Below are 24462 nucleotides of genomic sequence, written 5' to 3'. Positions count from 1 at the left end.
CTGTGTATTTGTTGAGATGGGGAAGATCTAATTTGGAGAGAAAGTGGAAAGTTTCGTGTTGGGCAAGTTTGAGATATCTATTAGACATCTACTTGAACCAGGAAAGGAGGCAGTTAGAAGGTGAGCCCAAGGCACCCAAGGAGACTGGTCAGGGCTGAAGATGTCAGATTTAGAGTCAACAGTTGCACCATTTAGGGTCAGAGCTCCACAGACACTCTTAGCTTGATTTCTTCCTAAACCTTCTTTGTGCTGGACACTTGTGGTCAGCCTGTAGTCTCATGGACAGAGGCAGTCTTTTGTGGCAGGATGACTTTTGAAGACACTTGCTGAGGATGTTGAAGATTGACTGGAAACATGCAAGAAAGCTCACTTTCTGTAATGTTCTCATTACAGAACTTTGGAGTTGAGCAGAATTGGCTCTCGCATCTGATCATCAAGCCTTGTAAGAATATGTAGTTCAACAAGGATTCTTCCAAACGCTAACATTGCCCAAGCTGATCAGAATGTCTTGTCCATTTTGTTCCCCCAGGGCACTGAGGAGAAGTCTTAGAGCAGCTCAGTGGCAAGACTTCTTTTTTGGAGCACAGATTTAGAGGTGTTCCTGAGCATTGTCAAGGGAAGCATGTGCCTGGGCCTTACTCTACAGGCATATAAAGGAATGAATGCCTGACAATGTGGTGGCTGTTCTGTCTCTATGGGAACCAGACACTTGAGAAGTAGCTTAGTCACAATAGCTTAGGCAACTCAATGCGTAGGCCATTCAGTAAGGGGATACAGGATCTGGTTGATATAATGCAAAATTAGGGCATGTTACAGCAATATGTACAAGAAAAGTTTGAGAATGTCCCACCTTCCATGTAATTCTAGCTGTGGGAAGAGGCATGTTGGGTGTTACAAGGAAGTGTTGTTTTATAACAAAGGTGATGGGAACAAAAAGAAGCTGCTGGGTACTGTACAGCCATGACTAGGGAAGAGAAAAGAAACAGCACATTAGCAAGAAAATGAAGTTTATGCATGTTACTGTAAATTAGGATCATGTTAATAATATCTATCCTAGTGTTTTTGTTTAATGCATTTTAAAAAGTTGCTTTCAGACTAAATCCAAATTCCTAAATTTCACTGAAGAAAACTAGTCTTGGTTTGTTTTTTTAATTTTTTAATTGACAAACCAAGACTAGTTTTCTTCAGTGAAATTTTAATTGAATAGTCTCTTTAAAATAGACAATATAATCCAATTGCTAATATCAAAGTACATACCCCAAACTTTTATTTCACATAAGTATTGTGCCAATGACCCATGCATTGTCCCCCCCTTGTGGGAGGACTCCCTAAGATATCTACACCCAATGACTTGATTGTTTCAACATTTTTCTTTTTAATGTTAACACCTGTGTCTAATAGGAACTTGGTCTAGAATGGATCTTAAAAGTATTGAGCCTCACTCCTCTTTTTATTCAAAAACCAAAACATTAATGCTTAATATAGCATAAAGCTTGGCATGTTTAATTGTAGGCCCTATTAAGAATTTCCTACATGCCCAGCACTCATGTAATTCAACATTAATGCTCTGAAACTGCTATTACCAAGCCCATTTTACAGATGAGGAAATTGAGACTTGGGAGAAGTTAGAAGCCAAAAGTAGAAAACACTTAGCACCATGTCTGGCATAAAATAAATATTCAGTAAATACTAGTTATATTTGAAAGTAGGTGAGACTTGACTATCAAAAAAATACTTGAATCCTGGCATAGTGGTTATCGAGTAATATAGTGATAGTGTCTTCAAATTTGAGCTACCAGTATGTGATATGCTGATGGTTTAATTAAAAGAGCACCAGATTTGAATTGAAATAAATCTAGATGTAAATCCAAGCTCTGATTTTTCAGATCTTGGACCATGAGCAAATTATTTATTCTTACTGAGCCTCAATTTTCTCATCCATAAAGCCAGCTACTTGACTTGTAAAACTGTTTTAAGAATTAAATTGTATTGTGAATTTAAAAGGCCCAGCACAATGTCTTATTAATGACAACAACCAATAGTAAGAAAAACATATGTCACCTGTTGAACTTGTAGCAGCTCTTGAGTATTTGTTTTAGAACACACCAGGCTTCTAAGAGGATCTCAATTATCATAGCAAGTTTAGATAAACTAACCTCCCTAGTGTGTATGTTACGGTGATCATTCAGAACACTGAGAAAGAAATATTTGAAAGCAGTGCACCTAGCCCATTTCATCGGAACAGAATCAGTGAAGATTGTTGTTCCTGCTGTGTTTTAGGGAACAACACTAAACCCCAAGATCTTTTGAGTGGTGACCCTCTTCCATGATGGTTGATGAGGATTCTGAACTGTTAGCAGTACACCAGTGCAGCAGGACCCCCAACGTCCTCATCAGATTGTAGGTGATCTGGTTACTTAAACAGGATGATCTCTCTTTTGAAATAGCTAGACCAGGGGTTGGCAAACTTTTTCTGTAAAGGGTCAGATAGTAACTATTTTAGGCTTTGTGGCCCACATGCCTGTCATAATTATTCGTCTCTGCCCTAGTAGTGCTAAAGCAGCCGTGGACAGTACTTAAATAAATAAATGTGGCTGTGTTCCAATAAAATTTGATTTATAGTGCCCACATTTTGAATTTCTTGTAATTTTCATGTCTTATGAAATATTATTATTTTTATGGTTTTTAAAAATCTAGAACCAGGGATTGACAGACTATACCCCATAGGCCAAATCTGGCTCATGGTGTGCTTTTTTAGGGCATTTAGGTTAAGAATATTGTTTAAATTTTTAAAGAGTTATTTTTTTAAAAAAAAGCAAAAACACAAAGAAGATGTGTGTCAGAGACTATACATGGCCTGCAGATCCTGAAATATTTATTGTCTGTCCCTTTAGAAAGAAAGGTTGCATACCCAGAATCTAGATCGTGCTCTGAGCTTTGTGTTCATTCATTTTACTCCTGCCTTCAGGGCACCAGGACAATTAAATGACGTCAACCCTGTGGCCAACTAGACAGTGAACTCAGTGCAGGCATCATGTGTATATGCATCCAGGGCCCCACGGAGGCACAGGCCCACACATGAGATTGTTAGGGTAGCTGAAACAGCTGTAACAGACAGGCCCAAAATGTATTGGTGCAAACACAACACAAATGTGTCTCCTTCTTACTTAACCATCTAGAGTGGATATTCCAGGTTGCTTGGTTTGAGTAAGGTTTGTTGGTGCAGTTAATGGTCATGCCATCTTCTCCATGTAGCTTTCTGGAATTGTCATCAGCATTCTGGCTCATAGAGAGAAAAGGCAGGGTGGCATGAATGGGAGGCTCAGTGGGCCAGGCTGAGGAGAGGCACACACCTCTGCCCAGCACGTGTGGCAGCCCAGTGCAGGGGAGGCTGGGAAGTGTGTCCTCACTGTGTGCCCAGCAAGAAACAGAATGGGTTTTAGTGAGTGGGTAGCAGTCACAGCCACAGTTCTCACTATTTAACCATGGATGAAACCCAAAGCACACTTTCAAACCCCCTGCTGGCTCTGGCTCTTTCAGGAGAGCCATGCCCAGAATCTGTGTGTGGTGGCTTGGGGGAGGGGGGGGCGTGGTCTGTGCAATCCCAAAGGGTGGGTCCTTGATTTTATTTTCTTCTTTGTATATCAATGTCAAATTAGATCAAAATAATGAAAGAATATATGGCTTCATATATGACTTCTGGATCCTGTAGAAGGACGTAGAATCTAAACTCTCAAAGCAAACAATTTTTTTAAGCATCAGAGGGATTTCCAGCTGAACGAGCCTTCTTCGTCCCTTTTCTTTGTCCTTGTCTGAAGATCGCTCTCCTCTTTAACTGGCAGTAACATAACATAGAACGGAAATGTATGTTCTTGCAGCCTTACTGAATAAAGCCACCTTCTTATTCGTGAATGGGAAAGGGGATGAACAGGAATCATCACAGCTTCCCAGCCACTGCACTGGCCGCCACAGTTGTGGACTGTCCTTGCTCTGTGGCCTTGGGAAGAGCACCTCCTATCTCTGAGTCTCACTTGTTCAGTCTTGATCTTCCCAACTATAAAATGGGAGCCATCACAGGGCTGTTCGGAGAACAATATAGACACCTGGAAAAGTACTTATAGGTGCTCTGTAAATTACAGCTATTACTTGGGGGCTCAGAGGAGGGGGTGGGCAGTCGTGCATATTTTGTTATTCCGGGGAGTAGAGAGGGAGAGGCAGAAGCAGAGCATTACAAGTGGCCAAAGTCACATGCAAAAACGATGGATATCTACAGAGTATACTCTGGGGATCAGACTTGGAGAAGATGAATGGCAGAAAATGTGGAGAAACAGTAATAAAAAAAATGCACCTTTGTTCAGCATTTACACTTTATATTGCGGTCTCACATTTATTATCCAATTAGTTCATTCTTGTTACCAGTGAGCAAACTGTGGCTCAGAAAAGTTAGATTATTCACCTAAGGAAGCATGCCTATTAATTGGCAACACCAGTCTTCTGGTTGGTCCATTGCTCTCAAAGGAGGGTTGTAGAGAGCACCAAGTGGCAGGAGTATGTTCTGTGGGTATGGGGCTGTCATGAACAATATCAAAGCAGTGGAGCGACAGGACGGAAGTGTACAATTTGGAAGATTAATCTGATGGCAAAGAAAACTATTGCTCCGTCCTCCTGGTAGGCAATAATAAAGGCTTAAAAAGTGGCTGTAACACTAGACAGGAGAGAGAGATAGGCAAGTGGTTACAAATGACATCTTGATAGGTCTTTTGATTGGACCTAGCTGTTTAGCCTGTCCCTTGGCACTGTGTGGCCCTGCATGTTGAGGCCAGCTTGGCCAGGCCCATGCTGGCTTTATTCTTCCGCCTCCCTTTGTACCACTTCTTGGTGCTTTTCCCATGTTTGGGATTCAATGGGGTTTTCTCTACAATCAAAATTAATCTTTCGAATAGTGAAGTTCTTTCTCTTATTCTCTACTTGGGTATTATTTTCATGATGTTGAAAGGGAGTTTCTTAAGTAGGAGAAAATTGATGCAGGCAAGTGTCACATATCTAATCAGTAAAAATGACCTGATTAGTCCCACCACAGGATTGGATTTTGTTCCCAAATCATTCAGGTGGTAGTTCAACCATGATTTATTTTTCATGTGCATACATTCTCTCATGGTAATCCAGATTATTTCTTAATTGGCATCAGAGCTATGTGCCCAACTCCCCAAACTGGACATTTCATGCCAGCCGCTCAGTGATAGGGCCTTATAAACTTGAAAAAAGTTAATATGCCATGGTGGCAGTGATATCTTTAGACAGGAGGAAAGACGACAATGGAACCCTTGGTTCTCATAGATTGTATTTTTTTTTTTATAGAAGAAATAACATTTTAGCATTTTTCTTTTTTCAGACAAGGGAACTAATTTGCAAAGCTTATCCTTAATCCTTCCCTTGTGAGCAGCCAGTAAGAGGCCTTAAAAATAAACCACTACTGCATTCAGAGTGCCCATTCCTGTTCTTCAGCATCTTTCCCCCAAAACAAAATATCCTCAATGGGAAGAATTTTTAAGTGACATTCAGGCCCTGTTTGTGGCTATAATATTAGCATTCCAAATAAGGAATTGTTTAAGGGGCCTAAAACAGGTGTATTGTTTTCTTTCATTTGATTAATCCTGCCCAAAGGTTTGTCCTTGATGTGAGCATGCTTACAAAGCTTTTCACATTGAGCAACAAATCCTCCTAAACCTGCTCACATTGAGAGCATCACACCTCGCTGGGCCACAGCAACTCTCATAATTGCTTAACAGTGGAAGCCTAGCTGCCTGTGTAGGATCAGTGCAGATAGAATTTAGGAGCCTTATCTTTTATTCCACAAATTCGAAATGCGAGTCCCCTATCCTGAGGACCTCGTCATACTTTCTGAAATAGTTGAGCCTTCTAGAAGCTCTTTCTAGTCTAAGATTAATTATTTAAATAGCAGTTTTTAAAAGTGATATACTCTACTTTGTGATCCCAGTAAAATAGCAATTGTTAGGAATTTGTGTAGATATTGATCTCATAGATGAAAGGGGATACGTATTCAAAAAGGAAAAGACATCATATATTTTAAATGTACTTATAAACTGAAAATAGTAATAGGGTAAAAATTAAAAAGCAAAATTCATTTTTCTTTTAGTTTGTAGTAAGAACACCATAGGTACTTTGTAAAACCCAGTCACTAATTCAAAATGCTGGAGCTATCTAAAATTGGAGCAATGACTTAAGTAGTAAAATATTTCTTAAATGTCTCAACTTAAAGAATTTAAATTGGACAAATTTATATTATCTTATGCATTTACTTGCTTTATTTTACTGTTAATTTTTTTTGTTTTTCAGTTTAGAAATGTAAGATGGAAAAAGAAAAATAGCAAAGCAAAATGTTCAAGGGTATGTAGATGAGAACCAGAGCTACATTAAAAATAAGAACAATTTTTCATTTAATGCTTTACTGCTATATCTAAGCACAAAGAGAAACTGCTTCCTCACTAATAACTGGGTGCTATATTTAGTTTTTATAATAAAACTGAAATGACTTATTCGTTTTCGGTTACACAAGATCTAATGTAATATTTGGCATTTGTGGCATTGATAATTCAACACTAAAAATCTTGGGGTGTATCTTTTAAAACATAGTTACATAAAAGATAGAGATATATTCATGGTTAGATAAATGGTTAGATTTAAGGTTTCTAGAGAAAGGAGGTGTAAGATACTTTGTTTTTATAGTGAGTAAAATATTCTGGATCCCATTCTAAAAGCCCAAAAGGAGATAAACAGGGTTTCTTTCAACTTTCTATCTATTTTGAGTCTCAAAGGACCATAGACCGCCAAAAGTAGAATTTTTTTGAGAAAGTAAGTAAAAATGGGTTAAGAAAATTATTTCTGAAGCAGCCTCAATTCTGTGAGGGGTTTGTGTTTGCCACTAAAAATACATTACAATGGTATTTGAGGCTAGGAAATAAGAGTTAGGTTTTTTTCTCAGCTCTTTATGATGGTTTCGTTCAATGTATAATTCTACCTTTCTCTTATAGGCCAAACGGTGGGAATTTCATGAGACTTGTGTGGTTCTTCTATGCATTTTGCCTGCATAATGTGCTTAAATGGTGCTGGGCAGGTAGAGAGCTCCAGGAATGGGAGCTCCCAGAACTGATAAAAGACAAAGCAGGAGAAGTTAGGAAAGATAGCAGCGTGTTTGCAGGTGACCTGCAGTGTTCTTTGGAGTCTGTGTAATATGGTGATGTGAACAGTGGCCAGCGGTAAGGCTCCAGCTCGTTGTAGACAGAGCGCAGGGTATAAAAGGTATTTTGTTGTCATGGGGACAAAGCTGCTGAATTTACGGGAAAAAATTTGTATGCTTATGCAACACTGTCAGTAAAATAGTGTCTGACTGCTTTACATTTTTGTTAAAAACACTATAAACTCTACATTCTGATCCTTTCACCAAACTTTGCTCTGAGAAGGTCACTAGTTTGCTTCAGCAGTTCAGTTAGTAAAATTATTAATACCTTTTTTTTCTCTCTCTCTCAAAGCCTGCAAGCCACCTTCATGAACATGGCTATAACATAAGAAAGTGTAACTTCCTGGTGAGGTAGGGAGAATTGAGGATGAGCACACACCACCTTCAAAACAGTTTTCACAGTGCTTATTTACAAGAAAATGAAGATCAAATATCATGTGCAAATAACTGGACTTAGCAATGCAAATGTAACTGTACTAGTTCTTAACATAAATGGGCAACAAAATAATCTGAGCAGCATGAACTTCAACCCGGTCACCTGAATAAATCAAACATCACAGAAGAATGTACCCACTGCCCCCTTTTCCCTGGGGACCAGGAAGAATCCACCATGGTTTTGCTATTGTGTAAGATCCCATGCTAATACCGTGTGGTCTCCATGTTAGGACTACCCAAAATTCAAAATGCCATCGAAAGAATTTGTCAAAATAGAAGTAGTAAGTGGTACTCAGTATCTTAGCCTTCTAGCATGGCATGGTTTAGTTGTAGGTAATGATTTTTAAAAACATCCATAAAGTAATTCAGAAAGTTGTAAAACCAAATGGCACCCTTCTCAAGTTGCACACACACAACCTCAGGGTTAGACAGGCTCCCATATCCAGAACACGCTCCTTCCTGGCCACACACCCGTCTCCTGCCTGAGTCACCGTTTGTTTCCTGGCCTGACACTGAGTTGTTCAGCAAGTCAGTCTTCTATAATGTATAGAACATGTACACAGTAGTGTAGTAGGTACCTAGCCATATTCCTGTCTTCGGGGAGCTTAGAAATTAATGAAGGAGGCTGTTGGTAGGAATGAATGAATCTTCAGCAGCTGTCCCTCACTGGAGTAAGACTGTTCTGAATGAAAGCCACTTGAAATCTACCAGGAGTGAAACTGCAGATAACAATGCTAAGAAGGAAACAAGTTTCCATGTGTTATTCGTGACAGGCGTTCCCCAGTAGCTGTAATCACTTAACTAGGAAGAAATAGCCAGTAATAGGATGTCAAATGATAACACTGGCATTGTGGATCAGGGAAAAAAAAAAAAATTAAAGTCTGCAGGAGCCATACAAGTGAAAAATAAATGCAAGAGGCCCTAAATGAGATGCTTCTAGGGTTACTTACTATTCTTAAGTTACACTGAGATTTCTCCTTTGTGGCCAAGCAACATTGCAATGTGATACTGCTGTTCCTAAATGTATGAAACGAAGTTCCTGTGGCTTCAATTACAAATGTAGGAGTTCCTCTGGGTTTCTAGAAAAGAACATCCCATGTGATAAAAATGAGTAAAGGTAACACAGGCTTTAAAGCAGTATCTGACATACGTTCTTATGTATATTCTAAACTCTCACCCAAGCAAGTCCCAGCACCTTTTTTTCAATAAAAGGTGATGTGCTGAGGAACTTTGCAAGGCAATTTTGGCTTTTACAATTTTGGGGGTATTTTAAAAGTATGGTTTGGATGTGTTTTAAATTTTCAAATTAAATCTTTTTAATCCATAGTTTCACCACCAAAGACAACAGTGAATATTTTTATATTTTTAAACTTTTTGTTATAGAAACTCTCAAACACACACAAAGGTAAATGGAGTCGCACAGTGTAACCCAATGTAATCTCTCCAGCATTAACAAATATCAAGTCCTGGCCAATCTTGTTTTATCTGTATCCTTACCATATTCCTCCACTGCCCTGTTCTGTCCAACGATGATTTTTCAAAGCAAATCCTAGATATTTTATGATTTAATTTGTATATATTTCAGTGTGTATTTTTGTAGAACAGAAATTGTAGGTGGTACTCAGTACCTTAGCCATCTAGCAAAATTAATAATTTATTACCATTAAATATCCAATCAATAATTATATATTACTAATTTTTTTTAGTTTTAATTTTTAATAGTGTTAAAATACACATAGCATAAGCTTTACCTTCCTAATAACCATTTTTAAGTGAACAGGTCAGTAGTATTAATTACATTCACATTGTTGTGCAACCAATCCCTAGAACTCTTTGTATCTTGCAGAAATGAAAGCGTCTATCCATTAAACAGCCCCCCATTCCTCCCTCAACCCCAGTTCTTGGCAACCTCTTGTCTACTTCCTATCTCTAGGAATTTGACAACCTCATATAAGTGAAATCATGTACTATTTGTCTTTCTGTGACTGGCTTATTTCACTTAGCACAATGTCTTCAAGGTTCATTCATTTTGTAATATGTGTCAGAATTCCTTCCTTATTTAAGGTTAAATGATGTTCCATTATATGTATATACCACATTTTGTTTATCGATTCATCCATCAATGAACGAATTGGGTTGCATCCATCTTTTAGCTATTGTAAGTAATGCTGCTGTGAACATGGGTGTACAAATATCTCTTCCCTGCTTTCATTTATTTTGGATATATACCCAGAAATGGGATTGCTAGGTCATATAGTAATTCTATACTTAATTTTTTGAGTAACTGCCATTCTGTCTTCCATAACAGCTGCACCATTTTATGTTCCCACCAATAGTGCACAGGCATTCCAGTTTCTCCACATCTTCATCAATGCTTATTTTCTGTTTTGTTTTGATTTTTGATAGTAGCCATCCTAATGGTTGTGAGGTAGTATCTCACTGTGGTTTCAATTCACATTGCCCATATGATTAGTGATGTTGAGCATCTTTCATGTGCTTGATCATTTGTGTATTTTCTTTGTAGAAATGTCTATTGAAGTCCGTTGCCCATTTTTTAATCAGGTTGGTGGTTATTGTGTTCTTGAGTTGTTCCATGTTGTTAAGGATGTCTTTATATATTTTGGATATTAACCCCTTATCAAATATATGGTTTGCAAATATTTTCTCCCATTCAGTAGGCTTTCTTTTTGCTCTGATAATTGTGCCCTTTTATGAACATAATTTTGATGTAGTCAAATTTATCTATTTGTTGTTGTTGTTGCCTATGCTTTCGGTGTCATATCCAAGAAGTCATTGCCAAAAGACTTATAGTTTAGCTCTTACATGTAGGTCTTTAATCAAATAGATTAATTTGAATTAATTTTTGTATATGTTGTAGGGTGTAAGGATCCAACTTCATTCTTTTGCATGTGGTTATCTAGTTTTCCCAGCACCATTTGTTAAGAAGACTATTATTTCCTCGTTGAATGGTCTTGGGCTTTTCAAATATGACCTTTATTACATTGAGGTAGTTTCCTTCTATTCCTACTTTGTTGAGTGTTTTTCTCCAGTGGTTTCATTCATTCATTCATTCATTCCTCATTTTATTTATTTAAGAGTTTATCATATGTCTCTTGTGTCTTTTAATCTATAGATTCTCACTCAGTCTTTTTTTGGGTTTTTTTAACCTGGAGTATTTCTGTTGAAATAACCATACCATCTGTCTTTCAGAGTTCCTGAGAGTCTGGGTTTTCTTGATTGCATCCATGTTGTATCATTTGACATGTTCTTTTATCCCCTGTATTTCCAACAAATTGGTAGATAGATCTGGAAGCTTAATGAGATTCAGATTCCATTTTTTTTTTTTCTTTTTGGTTAAGAGATCATACATTGAGTATATCCTTCCAGTGAGAAATACATGTCTGATTGCTGTTGTTTTTAAAACTTTCGTATTCTGGTTGGAGAGTCTTCAGCAATCCATTACATAATGTTCTTATCTTGTACGTATTTTCTTCTTTGCCCAAATATAGTTGATTAGGAAAGAGAAAACTCAAGAGTTTGGGGAGTTTTTTTAAAACATAAGGTACCTAATTCAACTGAATTTAGTATATGTATATTTGCTTCCAGGAATAAAAGAACTGGTAGTTCCTGTTGAAAATAACTAGCTTAGAGCTAATTTTGGTGAGGCAAAGTTTTGAGATGAAATTAAACCACATTCTGAATTTTGAAATTTTCCAAATATCTCTTCTCTGTGAATAGCTCAACAATACAAAGGTACTTCAGTCATGAAACAAATGAAATTAAAAGACAATACAAATCTTTCCATGAACTTTTTGAAGACCCATATTGCAGATCCTTGGTCAGGGAAGGCTTCCTGATCACTTTTAGAAGACAGATAGATGTCCTCAGTGGTTTATGCTGAGTTACCTGGCAGGTGCCACATTTCTTCATTGTCCTTTTAACATCATAGTGAAGCTGAGTTTACCAGCCATATTTCAAGTCAGTGAGCTAATGTGATTAATCTGTAGGTATACTTGATGATTGGTGGCTAACTTTAAAGGTAGATCCAACTGTCCTACTTGAGACTCAAGTCTAGCCTTAGTCATATTCTTGACAGGTAGTTTCTTTGCAAGTCTCAGTGTGAGAATAAAGATTCAGCAGAGAATTATGGACTAATTATGTACAATCTAATATACTAATCTTGACTTGTAATTTACATTGGGGAAAAAATGCAAATACTCGCTCATGTCAGAGAGCCAAGGAATGGCCTTCTAAAGATATTGTTGTACAAGATCTCTCTAAAATATTGTTACTCCTAGAATGCTAGAGTACAGGATCATTCTGTAAGCATTGAAAATTTTCAGGGACTATATATTGAAGGTACTAAACTTGAAATGTACTCCAATAATTATTATTATTGTCATATACCACTACCAGCCATTTGTTTATAAACGTAGGAAAGGTCACAATTTTGCCAAGACTTATTCTCCCCAGTCATTTGTTAATTGGCTGTAAGCAATGGATTTGGGCTGTGCTTAAGTGTCTTTTCACAAAGTCTCACTGTTAATGATTAAATGGCATAGGCTAAAAGGTATATGTGACTAACTCAAAGAGATCATACTACTTGGCTATGTAAGCAATTAATTTTTTTGAAGAACACTTCTGGGTTTTAATTGAAGTGGTGCAGTGCTTGAATCTCAACTGAATGACACTAACTCCCCCTCGGTTCCTAGATCTTCACAGTATGGGGCACTTTTTGCCAGCTTTCTACAGTTGGGTCATCTTTCCTGGTGATAAGAACCAGGTCTCTACCAAGAAGCTTGGTTGGCATCTTTTGAGAGAACTAATGGCAGCCCCTCCTGGGAATGGTCATGCTACATGGTCTTAGTTCAACTTCCACCCAAATCAGCTTTACTGATGACTGGGCTCTTACAAACATGGCCAACTCAAAAATATTGGCATATGGAAATGTACGAAAGTTCTATAGAAAATGCCTTGACATAATAACTACTGAAAAGTTCATCTGGATCTCATGGCTTCCTAAAGGGAGTCCAGCAGACCACAACAGTCATTTCTCACCTTCTACTGAAAGCTGGAGAATGGGCTTTTTAAGGTGGCTCTTATCTTTAAATAGAGTAAACTTCACATCCGATTTGAATGAAGAATGTTGATGCGTGTTTTGGTAGCCATGGCATGGAATTCCACGTCTGGATTGTCCTGCAGCTATTGTTGCAATAGTAGTGATGACAGAAATAACAACATTAATAGTAACAGTAGCAGCTTATATTTGCCAGGCACACAGTTGTACAGAACTATAAGTATATTATCAAATTTAATCTTGCAAGTAAACCTGTTTTATTCCCAATTTACTGATGAGGGACCTGAGGCTCAGAGGTTGAGTAACTTAATTTGCCCACCATCACACACAGCAAGTAAATGGCAAGGTTAGAATTCCAATGCAGACTCTGACTGCAAAGCCTGTGGTATGACCATTATGAGAGAATGCATTTCCACCATTCTTCTACCCTTACACAAAAGTTCTTTGCCTGCAAGTTATGAGCACAATTATTTTTGAAGTATTTCCTTTAACTTCTGTAACGTGTAGCAAAAGAGTACCCTTGGCTAATGCCTTGTGTTGGGACTAGGATTAGACCTATCCCAGTTAAGAGAGAAGTTGGATGACTTTATTGAAAGTTCTGTATACAAGACAGTTTCATGACTTGTCATCCTAAGAATTCCTAGAGCCCTGCAGAAGCAACAGTGCCTTCATCTGGTGTAAGAATCTTCATAAAATCAAACTGCTGAAGTGCTATGTAGATTGTGCGTACTAAAATGTGCCTTTTAAATGACTCTCATTGAAGTTTATCAAACACCCTCAGTCATGCATGAAACAAAACAGGGCAACAAGAGCCGGTATCCTAGTCCTCTGGTGATCCAGTACTCATGTGCATTTATAGACACCCCTTCGTTTATTTACTTCAAATCTGATTATAGATTTCCAATATCTGAATTCAAGGCTGACAGACATAAATCTCTCTAGAGCCTATATTTAATGGCATTTCAGTATTTCTGTGCATTGCTTTTGTTAGAATATTTTTTAGACATTTTCATCATATGAAGATCAGGCTGAACAAAAGTCAACAAACACTTGAAAGAACAACAGTGAACCAGGGATGATGCTGGTGATCTGGTTGTGGGATGACAATTTTAGTCTCTGTGGGCAGTTCTGTGTTCTAGAAACATGAGAAAAAGATTTCGAGGCAATGGAATGATTCAAGATCACTCGACAGAGGATGAAGGCAAAACATTTGCTTTAGGCTTGAGTCTAAAGACACTCAGCAAATTTCATCATTACTTAATTTTTCTACATAATATTACTTTTTATTCACTGAGCATAATTTGTCTTTGATGTACTGAAAACAACCATGGGTAGCCTAGCAATGAAAGGAGTTCCTTCACTTCAGTTTCGTGACTTTAAACAGACATTTGTAATTTAATATCATATCCAAATAATTTAGGAGCAAGGTTAAATTTCATTTGTGTGTATGTGGTGTTGGATGTTGTGTATGGTGTTTTGTTTTGTTAAGGAACAGCTTAGGAAGAAATTCTCTACTTGAAGAATTTCCTGGGTGTAAGAGCTGTAGTAAATCTACAGTTTCTTCATTAAACAAGAAAAATGATAAAGCATTTGATTGTTTTTTCTCTTTTTGAGTCTCTTCACTGTATTGTTCAGTTTTTACTAGAGAAGTAAATTTCAGAGCACATAATATATTTAGCAAAATGTTATGATACATACCACTACTGAGTTTAAAAAATAAATAATTGCATGCTGATCTTTGACTAATCTTATCCACTTCATTAAACAGAAAAGGCTTTGTAAGCAGCTCCTCTAATGGGCTACTCTTTAATCCAGTAAATAGTGTTTACTAATGAATGTGTTTAATGCTGCATTACGTAGATAGAATGATTTTAGGAATCAGTTGTCCATTTTTTCCCCCTAGGCTAGGTAACTAGGAATTTTTTTACACTAAACACTAACAACTACCTAAAGATCAAATTTAATATTTTTTTTCACTGTAATTATCTGAAATATTCTCTACTTATTCCTCTTTATTCATTTATTCCTCCACCAAACTTTGAGAAAGCCCTCATGCCAGGTGTTGTGCTGGGTACCAAGGATGTAGAGGGAGAATGTGTAGAGATATGGAAATAACGAGGAATCCATAGACTAAAGGTTAAAACTGTTGTTGAAATGCTGGAGAGAGAGAGAAAAAAAATTAACCGAACAAAATATTCTACACAAAGTAGAATCACCCCTGACTTAACACAAGTTCCTGTTATGTTTTCAGAGAATTGATATTCATTTTCTAATTCAGCAATTAATTTTATACCAAAACCAAAAAGAAAGAAAACCATAACTGTGAACCTAAAAAAAGAAAAATAGAAAAAGGGAGATAGGAATAAGTCTTTGCCCTCCTGAGACAGGAGCACATACAGCCGTGGTACCCAGTGGCTGTGAAGAGTCAGAGAGGAGGAGACACTGAACTGACAAAGGGGCCGTGGGAGACATGCTATGTGCAGGGTCAGAGACCGCAGTATATTAACATGGCAGCCTGTGGGGACAGATCCCTTGCCCTAGTTTTGTTAAGGTCTTTCAATAGCTATCATTGGAGCCACTTTGCTTTCACATTAGGCCTCTGCCTGGTCATCCTTTGAAGAAAGGATTTCATGATCAAAACAACAATTTGAAAATCCGCCCATAGGTCACACATTGGGGAGGTAAGCAAAAGTTAGTCATTTATGGACCTTTGGTAAAAGAGATGGGAGAATGGAATGGGGGTAGTGACATCCTGAAATAGACCCCAGTGAAGGAGGCTCAGGCAGATATCCACAGAAGGAACATGTGGCTGGGGGCAAGGGAGGGACCATGCAAACAGGACAGCGGCAGTGAAGGTAAGGAAGGCATGAATTCTAGATTGGATCGCAGGATGTCGTGATCTATTTGATGTGCAGGGTAGAAAGAGGTTGTTTAACAGAATGCCAAGGTTTGGGGTTGGTAGGATGCCGTTCTTCTAAAGGATGCTTACAGTAGGTTTCCAGGGGAAATATAATGACTCAAACTGCCCATTGAGTTTCAGATACTCTGTGGTACATCCAAGTCGGAACAATGACTAGGTCACACGTATATGGGCCTACAGTAGAGATCTAAGATCTAATAGAGGGGAGTGGTGTGGTGGTTGAAGCCATGTGTTTGGGTCCCCAAGGCCATCTGAGTAGAGTGAGGAATGGATGAGAACCAAGTTCTAGGGACCAACATCATTTAAGGAGTAAGTAATGGATAATCAGATTCTAGGAAAATGCCCAGAAAAAAGTGATGAGGTCATAGACACCAGAAGAGGAAAAAATGTCAAGAAGTCAGCAGTAGCAAATACCACGGAGAGGTCAAGTTCAAAAAAGAATGGAAACATTTGGCAATGAGATTTACTTAAAATGAGATTTTACTCCAAAGTGGAGGCAAAGCTGTAAATAATTTTGTAAAAGTGATATAATAAAAAGTCATTTTTTAGAAGAAACGCTTTATAACTGCAGCTCTGGAATTCATTATTGCAGGAAAATTACTTATTACAAGAAAAGTAAGATTAAACTGAAGACATGATTTTAATGTCTCAGGTTTGGTCTAAGAATGTGTTTTTTCCTTTTTCTAAATATGCCGAAATAAGCTATCAAGCTATGAGTAACTTATTAACTGTTCAGTGTTAGCTTTTGTCATGTTTGACTTCTATCAGACATGTCTGAAAAATCTTAAAGGTGTTAAAATATTATCTAGGAAAATAAAACCTAACCTCAGTATAAGAACTCGAATTGCTATAACGGGTAAGCCAGTCATCTATCTGCCTGCCGTTCTGCTAGTTTGCTCTTTGGTAAAATACTCAGGGTCAGATGGCTTTGCACCCTGCCCGCTCAGTCACCACACACAAATCCCAATAGTGCTGGGACTCTGTGATTTTGTTTAATATTAATAAGTAGGTGTCTTCTAGGGCTCTACTTTTCAAACCATAGATTGTGACAGAGCTATGAAATGGAAAATATCAGAGCACACTCTGCTCAATGAGTAAAGTCTTGTTTTGCCAAACTTATGTTTCTTCTGTGTGTGTGCGCATATGCATGTGTGAACAAAAGACTATCAGATCATAGTGTAAAATGTATTTCTTACTGTGGACTTTGGCTAAAAGATGTTTTAAAGACACTGCTCTCAACTAGAACCTTTTCATATTCTAAAATTCTCTCATTCCAGATAACTGATAAACTGTTCTCTTGGTGTAGTAACTGTTTCATAACAATACCATGGCAGGTATAGTACTGTTAAGAAACAACTGCTAATAACAAAAGAAAATAGCATTAAAAGTTAAAAAGGCCAACATCTCTGTTGTATTTTACCACAAGACTGAACAGTCTTTAAAATTTCTTAGTATTCCAACTAGCAAGTAAGTTATTACTGTAATTTATGAAGAAAAGTTAAGTTATGCTACATATAACAAAGAGTAGAGTAATTCCTTTGGTCATATAAATAAGCAACCATATCGAGGAAAAATAATACTTTTTCAAAAGCAACAATACTATGGTACATAAATTCCAAAATTGGCAATTAAATGTGGTGAGTCTCCACTCTTACCACATAAAAAGATTCGTTGATGTGGTTATGAGAAAAGTCAGTGCATTTTTATTGGCCTGAATTAGAGGGAGTAAACACCTTAGTCAGGTGTTTTGTTTTAGAAACAGCTGTTTGAACTTCCCCTACTAGTTAATTATGCTGTGGGGGTATATTTGAACATTTGCTTTTTCCAGCGCACTTACAGGTACTTAGAATCCTTGTGAGTGAGCAATTTCCTATAAAAAAAAAAAAAAAAAACCAAGAGTAAATGAGTTAGTTTGTCTTTACTTATTTGTAAACTGTTTTTAATTCTTCTACAAACTATGAAATTTCATAGACTTCAGGTGGTATTAAAAAGAGACAACTTCAGCACGCCAAGGAGTGTGAATCACCACATGGAAGTTTGTCCCTCCCCACGCAGCTCTTAGACACTCTATGAGCCTTGCGTTTTTATTTCGTCTCTACTCTCTTATAAACCCTAGGGTGTTTGCTTTGCCCCTTTGCCAATCTAATTGCTGACTTTTGGTGATATCACGTCCTCTGCGTCCTTCCCACTGTCAGTCACTGGCAGAGAAGGCTCAGGCAGGAGAGGAATTGCGAGCAATGCCATCCTGCCGTATTTTTATAAACCCTTCCCTTGCCCTCCTGTAGGACTCCCGGAAGGTAGAATGTGGGCGGAGCTCCAGGGTGGGCGGTGCTGGAGGCATGGGCGGTGCTGCAGGGTGGGCGGCGCAGGAGGCGTTGGCGGTGCTGGCTCTGCCTCTCTAGACGCAGCCAGTTGGCCTGTGTCAGGTGCCATAGCGATTCTGCAGCCCTATCCCTCCATCCCTGGCCCCTGCTCTCTCCGAGGTGTACAAACACGTGTAATTGTACCAAACTGAGAGAGAAGAACTGTTTTATTAGGCTGTGTGAGAACATTGTGCTTGCCATCTAGCCATCTAATTTGAGGAGAACAAACTGAGGCTCAGCGAGATAAAGACACCAAAGTAGAAAAGCACTGGTAGAGCCTCGCATGCCTCTGGGGCCCTTTTTCCACCACTTCTTGCTGCTTGACAAAGTGCCTGAGGAGATGGGACTTATAGTTCCTCAAGGGCATGGCAGACTTTCAGTACGTGGAAAGTAGGGAGTAAGACTCAGGCGAGTCTTGAGATTTGGAATGAAGACTGTGTTCAGTATAGAGTTTATGTTGGGCGGTGTTGAATAGTAAGAATCTTATTTTCTTTGGGTTTTATGTTGTCGACTGTACTGTGACTCTCAGGCTGTGATAATACGTAGGTTACACCCCAGCCAGATGGGTGTTCTACCTGAAGGCATGATTTCTCTAATTACAGTTTCCCTTGTTAAATGATGGTACAGGTAGAGTCTGTATTCATTCCAAAAGTTTGCTGTGGTAATAAAATAATATATCAGAAATTATTGTTCTTTGAAATAATTTAAATGTCATACATATAAAAGTTGGTATTATTATTAGAATGCCAATAAAACTTTCAAAAACTCATTTTATGTCCTTGTATACTTTCTGGAAATTCTTTCCTCCTTCACTAAGTATGCAAGATCTTCAACCATAAATCGTGTTCCTTCCCAGATTTGATACATTGCAAATACAGTAACACTGTGAAGACTGCAAATGTCTGCATATCCCCTATGTTTCTTTCAAAGCCAGTAGGTGATATCAGGATGTAGATTGTGTGGGACAGACGACTCACCACTAATGTCCAAGACTTGAAGCGTTAGGTAGAAGCCACTGTTACACTTTGGAATGCTGGCACTCCCCTCTGTGTATGGTACTGGCTATTTGATGCCTGGGTAGTGTCACATGAATTTCTAGATCAGCTTCCTAAACTAGACATGGTACCAGCTGGTCAGAGTGACCATTACTTCCTACTTCGAGTATAATCAAAATTGACAGGCAGTCTGAATAAATACTGATAATGAAGAGAGTTATCATCTAGGGCAAAATTGCTATTGGCTACCCTTCTGAGATTAATCTACAGTATATCTACTTTCTGATATTGTGGCAGTGCATTTAGACACGCCTAGTGGCTATGGTGTAGTATGAACAATGAACAAAGGACTCACTGAATGTCTTTCTCCTGAAACAGACATATAAAGCTAAATTCTTCTACTTGATATTTCTGAGTAACCCCAGATTACACTTTTTGTAATATTTTAAACATCAAGTTATTTCTTTATTATGGAAAGTGCCAACAACATTTGGGACAGTTTTTATAAAATAAGTCACTGAAATTTGCACACAGAATGAGTCATGCACTCCAAAAGCAGCTGGAGCCCTAGTTTCCCCGTGTGTCTCTTGCTTTTGTCCTCTCATAATGCTGACTCCTCTTAATGTGAGACTGTATCTTATGTAACCTGAAGCACATATGTTCTTGACCTCTAAAATTCTTCTTTTAGGATCCACCCACTTCAGTTTCCCTTGGACTGCGAATGGAAGAAATGATTTTCAACTTGGCAGACACACATCTGTTTTTTAATGACTTAGAAGTAAGTTCTAATTGTTTTATATATACTTCATGTTGCATATCTGAAAATAGGTGATTGGTTTTAAAATAACAATGGGATATGTTTTTTTAAATGTAAAGGCATACTTCAGAAATATCTACTGAGCAACAGGCAGAGTAGATTTAGCATAATTCTTAAGGGCGCTAGGATTTTCAGAATGGTCAAGGAGCACTGTCTTCAACTTAAAGTCACCAGCTGCATTCGCCCCTAACAAGAGTGTCAGCCTGTCCTTTGAAGCTGTGAAGCCAGGCATTGACTTCTCCTCTCTAGCTATGAAAGTCCTAGATGGCATCTCCTTCCAGTATAAGGCTTTTTCATCTACACTGAAAATCTGTCATTTAGTGTGATCACCTTCATCGATGATTTTGGCTGGATCTGCTGGGTGGCCTGCCGCAGCTTCTGTGTCAGCACTTGCCGCCTCCCCTTGCACTGGTGTGTTATGGAGACGGCTTTTTTCCTTCAGCCTCATGGGCCATCCTCTGCTAGCTTCAGACTTTTCTTGTGCAGCTTCCTTACCTCTCTCAGCCTTCACAGAAGTGAAGAGTCAGGGACTTGTTCTGGATTAGGCTTTGGCCTAAGGGAATGTCATGGATGGTTTGATCTTTTACCCAGACCACTAAAACTTTCTCCGTATCAGCAATAAGGCTGTTTCACTTTTTTATCGCTCATGTGTTCACTGGAGCAGCACTTTGCATTTCAGGAACTTGTCCTTTGCATTCACAACTTGGCTAACTGTTTGGTGCAAGAGGCCTGGCTTTCAGCCTGTCTCGGCTTTCAACAAGCGTCCTCACTAAGCTTCATCATTGCTTTTGATTTAAAGTGAGAGACATGAGACTCTTCCTTTCACCAGAACACTTACAGGCCACTGTAAGGTTATTAACTGGTCTTATTTCAATACCGTTGTGTCTCAGGAAATAGGCCTGAAGAGAGGGAGAGCGACAGGGGAATGGCCTGTTGGTCAAAATAGGTACAACATTTATCTATTAAATTCACCATCTCTATGGTTCGTAGTGCCCCAAGACAATCACAATAATAACATCAAAGATCACTGATCACAGATCACCATAACAGATATAACAATACTGCAAATGCTTGAAATATTGCAAGAATTACCAAAATGTGACGCAGAGATACAAAGTGAGCACGTTGTTGGAAAAATGGCACCAATAGACCTGCACAATAGACCCACACAGTTGCCAGGAACCTTCAATTTTTAACAACAACAAAAAGAAAACCCACAATGTCTGTGAAGTGCAGTAAAATGAGGTACACCTGAAATTGGAATAATGAGATGAAGCAATCACTGATTATATGGCAGTGGGTTTGCCTTCATGGTATTTCTCTTTTGCTTTACTTTGGCTGTTGTGTTTCAAAGTTAAATTCCAGATAACCACTGGTAAGGATGAAAATTTGATATCAAGAATCTTAAATGTCGTTGATTATCAGAAGCTACATATTTCTCAGTTACATAATCAGTTTTATTTATTTATTTATTTATTTATTTATTTATTTTTTTGTCTTTTTCGTGACTGGCACTCAGCCAGTGAGCGCACCGGCCATTCCTATATAGGATCCGAACCCGCGGTGGGAGCGTCGCTGCGCTCCCAGCACCGCACTCTTCCGAGTGCGCCACGGGCTCGGCCCTACATAATCAGTTTTAAGATGTATTACCTTTAGATTCCCCACAGAATTTATGATTCTTACATGTGTTGTCTGTGTCAGACTCTTACTGTTTTAGGTCAAATGCTTTTCTTCCTGGCTGGTCCAGTTGATTGGAGGACATTTTGATCGGGCGTCTGTTATTTGGGTTGCCAGGATTTCTTATGTCAATCTGCTGATATTTTATTGGTCCGTTATGAGTTTGGGGAAAATTTTTGTAAAATGTCTCACTAAGTATGTTACAGGCATATGATGAGCTTGATAAGCAGAATTCTTATGAATAAAGAATATTATTCTTTATATCTCCATTATGAGAAAACACAACTGTATATTTCACCCTCTTCTTAATTGAGACAGTTGTTTATTTAAATCCCACTGTTAAGCAAGCTTGTGGTAGGGCTGCCAACAGGCATTAATCATCAAGTTGTTGTTTTGCTAGATTTTATAAATGTATGTTATTTCAGACAGGAGAAGAATCTGAAAGATTCAAATAGAACTTTTACTGATCAAAGTTAATTGGCAGCAATTGGCCTTTAAATATTTCCTGATGTTTCCCTTTTCAAAATCAAGCAAAATGCACCTTATTTAATAGATGAGCCAAAATCATTTGAAAAATGCTAGTGTGTGACAGAACTTAAATGCGGTTTGTTCAACATCTGTCCCATATTTTGATTTCTTTTCATCTGCAATGAAACTACTCACAGATGAATTGGCAACTTCCAGTGCAATAAAATTATTTAAATGTGCTTTTTTTTTTTTTTTATTCCTTAGTGAAATATTTATTTTTACACCTAGGGGTAAAATACAAAATTATTTTGCATTTTAAAGTGTTTGCTTTCTTCAAGAAAATTACATTTAAGACATTACTATTTTTATTTTTAAGGTAGAAATATTACAAATGAATGACAAGTCCAGAATTTCCTTTAGAAAAGCTTAATAATCATACTTATTTTCAAAAGCTGTTTCTGATTTATGGTTGTATTTTACTTCGTGAGAGAACAGCACAAAAAAATTCCATATTTTGCTAGTATGTTAAAATTCCTTTCCTAAGTTTCCATTTGTTTCTTAGGATACAGACTAGACTGATATTTTGTCTTGGATACAACTTCGTTACTCTTATTGATGTTAATAGGTGTTAATAGCACCCATCAAGAAGAAATTAGAAGTAATTTAGTATTGTTTTTAAACTCTACCTTCTTAAAAATGCTAAAGCTTGTCTACAGAGTGCCAGAACTTTGTGGTGAAAAGTAAGTTAGGCAAAGTGATAATTTGATATAATATACAGCAAAAAACTACAGTTTTGATATGGATACAACCAGATTTTTGTTTATTGATGTTATTCACACTGAAGAATGTATAGAGACTGAAGTAGTACTCAAACAAATCTATGAAAATATATATTAAAAGTTCTAGTTTAGGGATGTAGTTTTTCTGTAAATCCAAATTAAAAAAAAAAAAAAGAACAGTGGTCTGCGCCATTATGGAATGATCAGATTCTATTCTCAGCATTGGACTATTTCTTGTATAGTAGAAAAGAGAATGAAGGTATGATTAGACCAAAACTATAAAACGAAAGTGGAAAAATTTTTAAACTTTACAAAAGTTATTTTACTTGAGAATAATATAAACATCTCAACAAAAGTATAAATGAAAGATTCATTTAGCTCTGTCTTTGGAGATTGTTCACTCTAGATTTGCACAATATATTTAAAATAAATTGGTTCTTATACTTATTTTAGTCTTTTATATTTTTTGTTATTTAGCAAACCTAGGACTCATCATTGCAAATATAAGTTTCTTTCAAAATAAAAAGTAAAATTATCTCCTGGCAAAAATATGTGTACTGGCATAATGCTCTTAAGAAAACCAAAATTATCTCATCAGGCAGAAATGATGTGGTAATGCTGGATTTCACACTCCAATTAGGAATTCTCAGTGGTAAGGGACACGAATATTTCAATATATCTAAATTACATGCTTTTAGCTTTTTAAGGTCTATGGTACAACTAATTTAAAGGAGTTTAACAATCTCTTGGAGCTTGGAGTATGATTTCTGAACTCTGTTGGTTGACATTTGGCCTTATTTTCTTCTAAAATCTTAACTTTTTGCCAACTACCCCTCTGTATAGTTTGGTTAGTTCACTCTTTGGCTTAATAAGAAAATTCTGAATAATGAAATACACACTGTGAGGGGCTTCCAGTAACATTTGTTGTGTCATCAAAGTATGTACTTAAAATGGGTAGAATATGATTTAGAAAATATAGGGCATAATTTTTAAAGTAGTTTAAAAATATCTTACTTGAATTCTAAGAAACGAAAACATTAACCCTTTTGAGCTTTAAAAGTCTTCTTGTCTTGCTTAGTGACATTTTTTTAATAACAAAAAATTCCCATTTTCCATTGATTCTGTTGACACTCCAGGAAAAAATAAAAGCAAATTTTGTTTTTCTGTACTGTTAAAACTGTTTGACATGTTAAGGAACATGAGTGACAGGGAGACATAATTGTCATAGAAAATAATCAGAGAAGGGCTTAGACTTTAGTTCCATCGTGTCTTGCTGACTTTGCTGTCTCTGAGTCTGACTGACGTCCTTCATGTCACTTAACAAAAAGGTCTCCATGTGCAATATGATGATGCTTATATGGAAGTCATTGTTTATGAATGACAGTATAGAATGGGAGTATTTTTCAGCTTTTTTATAGTAAAGTGTGACACTTACTGAATGGAAAAAGAGTTCTTTCTATTGGACTTTTATTGAAAGGAAGTCTAGTCTGCAAACAGAGTAAAGGCCTTCAGCAAATGATAATGTTTCAATTTAAACTGCTGCTGGTCAGTTCTCCTTCTGGATTTTTCCATAGTTAAAATAAAATATTGTAGAAAGATGGATATGTCTAAATAAAACTAAGGCATTAAGCTTATATTGAATTTTCTCTTTATGCCTGGTGTTAAGTAATATG

At 37.4% G+C, this 24462-nt stretch overlaps 1 protein-coding gene across 9 annotated transcripts in view; it reads left to right on the top strand.

The window, feature by feature from the left end:
- Nucleotides 1-24462, top strand: part of EYA1 (EYA transcriptional coactivator and phosphatase 1) — a 294815-nt gene that overhangs the window by 230361 nt on the left and 39992 nt on the right. For all 9 annotated transcript variants that reach the window (XM_063079207.1, XM_063079209.1, XM_063079208.1 and 6 more), the window contains one exon: nucleotides 19737-19826. In XM_063079207.1, the coding sequence (XP_062935277.1) occupies nucleotides 19737-19826 (90 nt within the window). The remainder of the gene's footprint in view (nucleotides 1-19736; nucleotides 19827-24462) is intronic.

This window comes from Cynocephalus volans, chromosome 15 (genome assembly GCF_027409185.1).
Source record: "Cynocephalus volans isolate mCynVol1 chromosome 15, mCynVol1.pri, whole genome shotgun sequence".
Lineage (NCBI taxonomy): Eukaryota > Metazoa > Chordata > Mammalia > Dermoptera > Cynocephalidae > Cynocephalus > Cynocephalus volans.
This window is presented reverse-complemented; position numbering and strand designations above follow the sequence as displayed.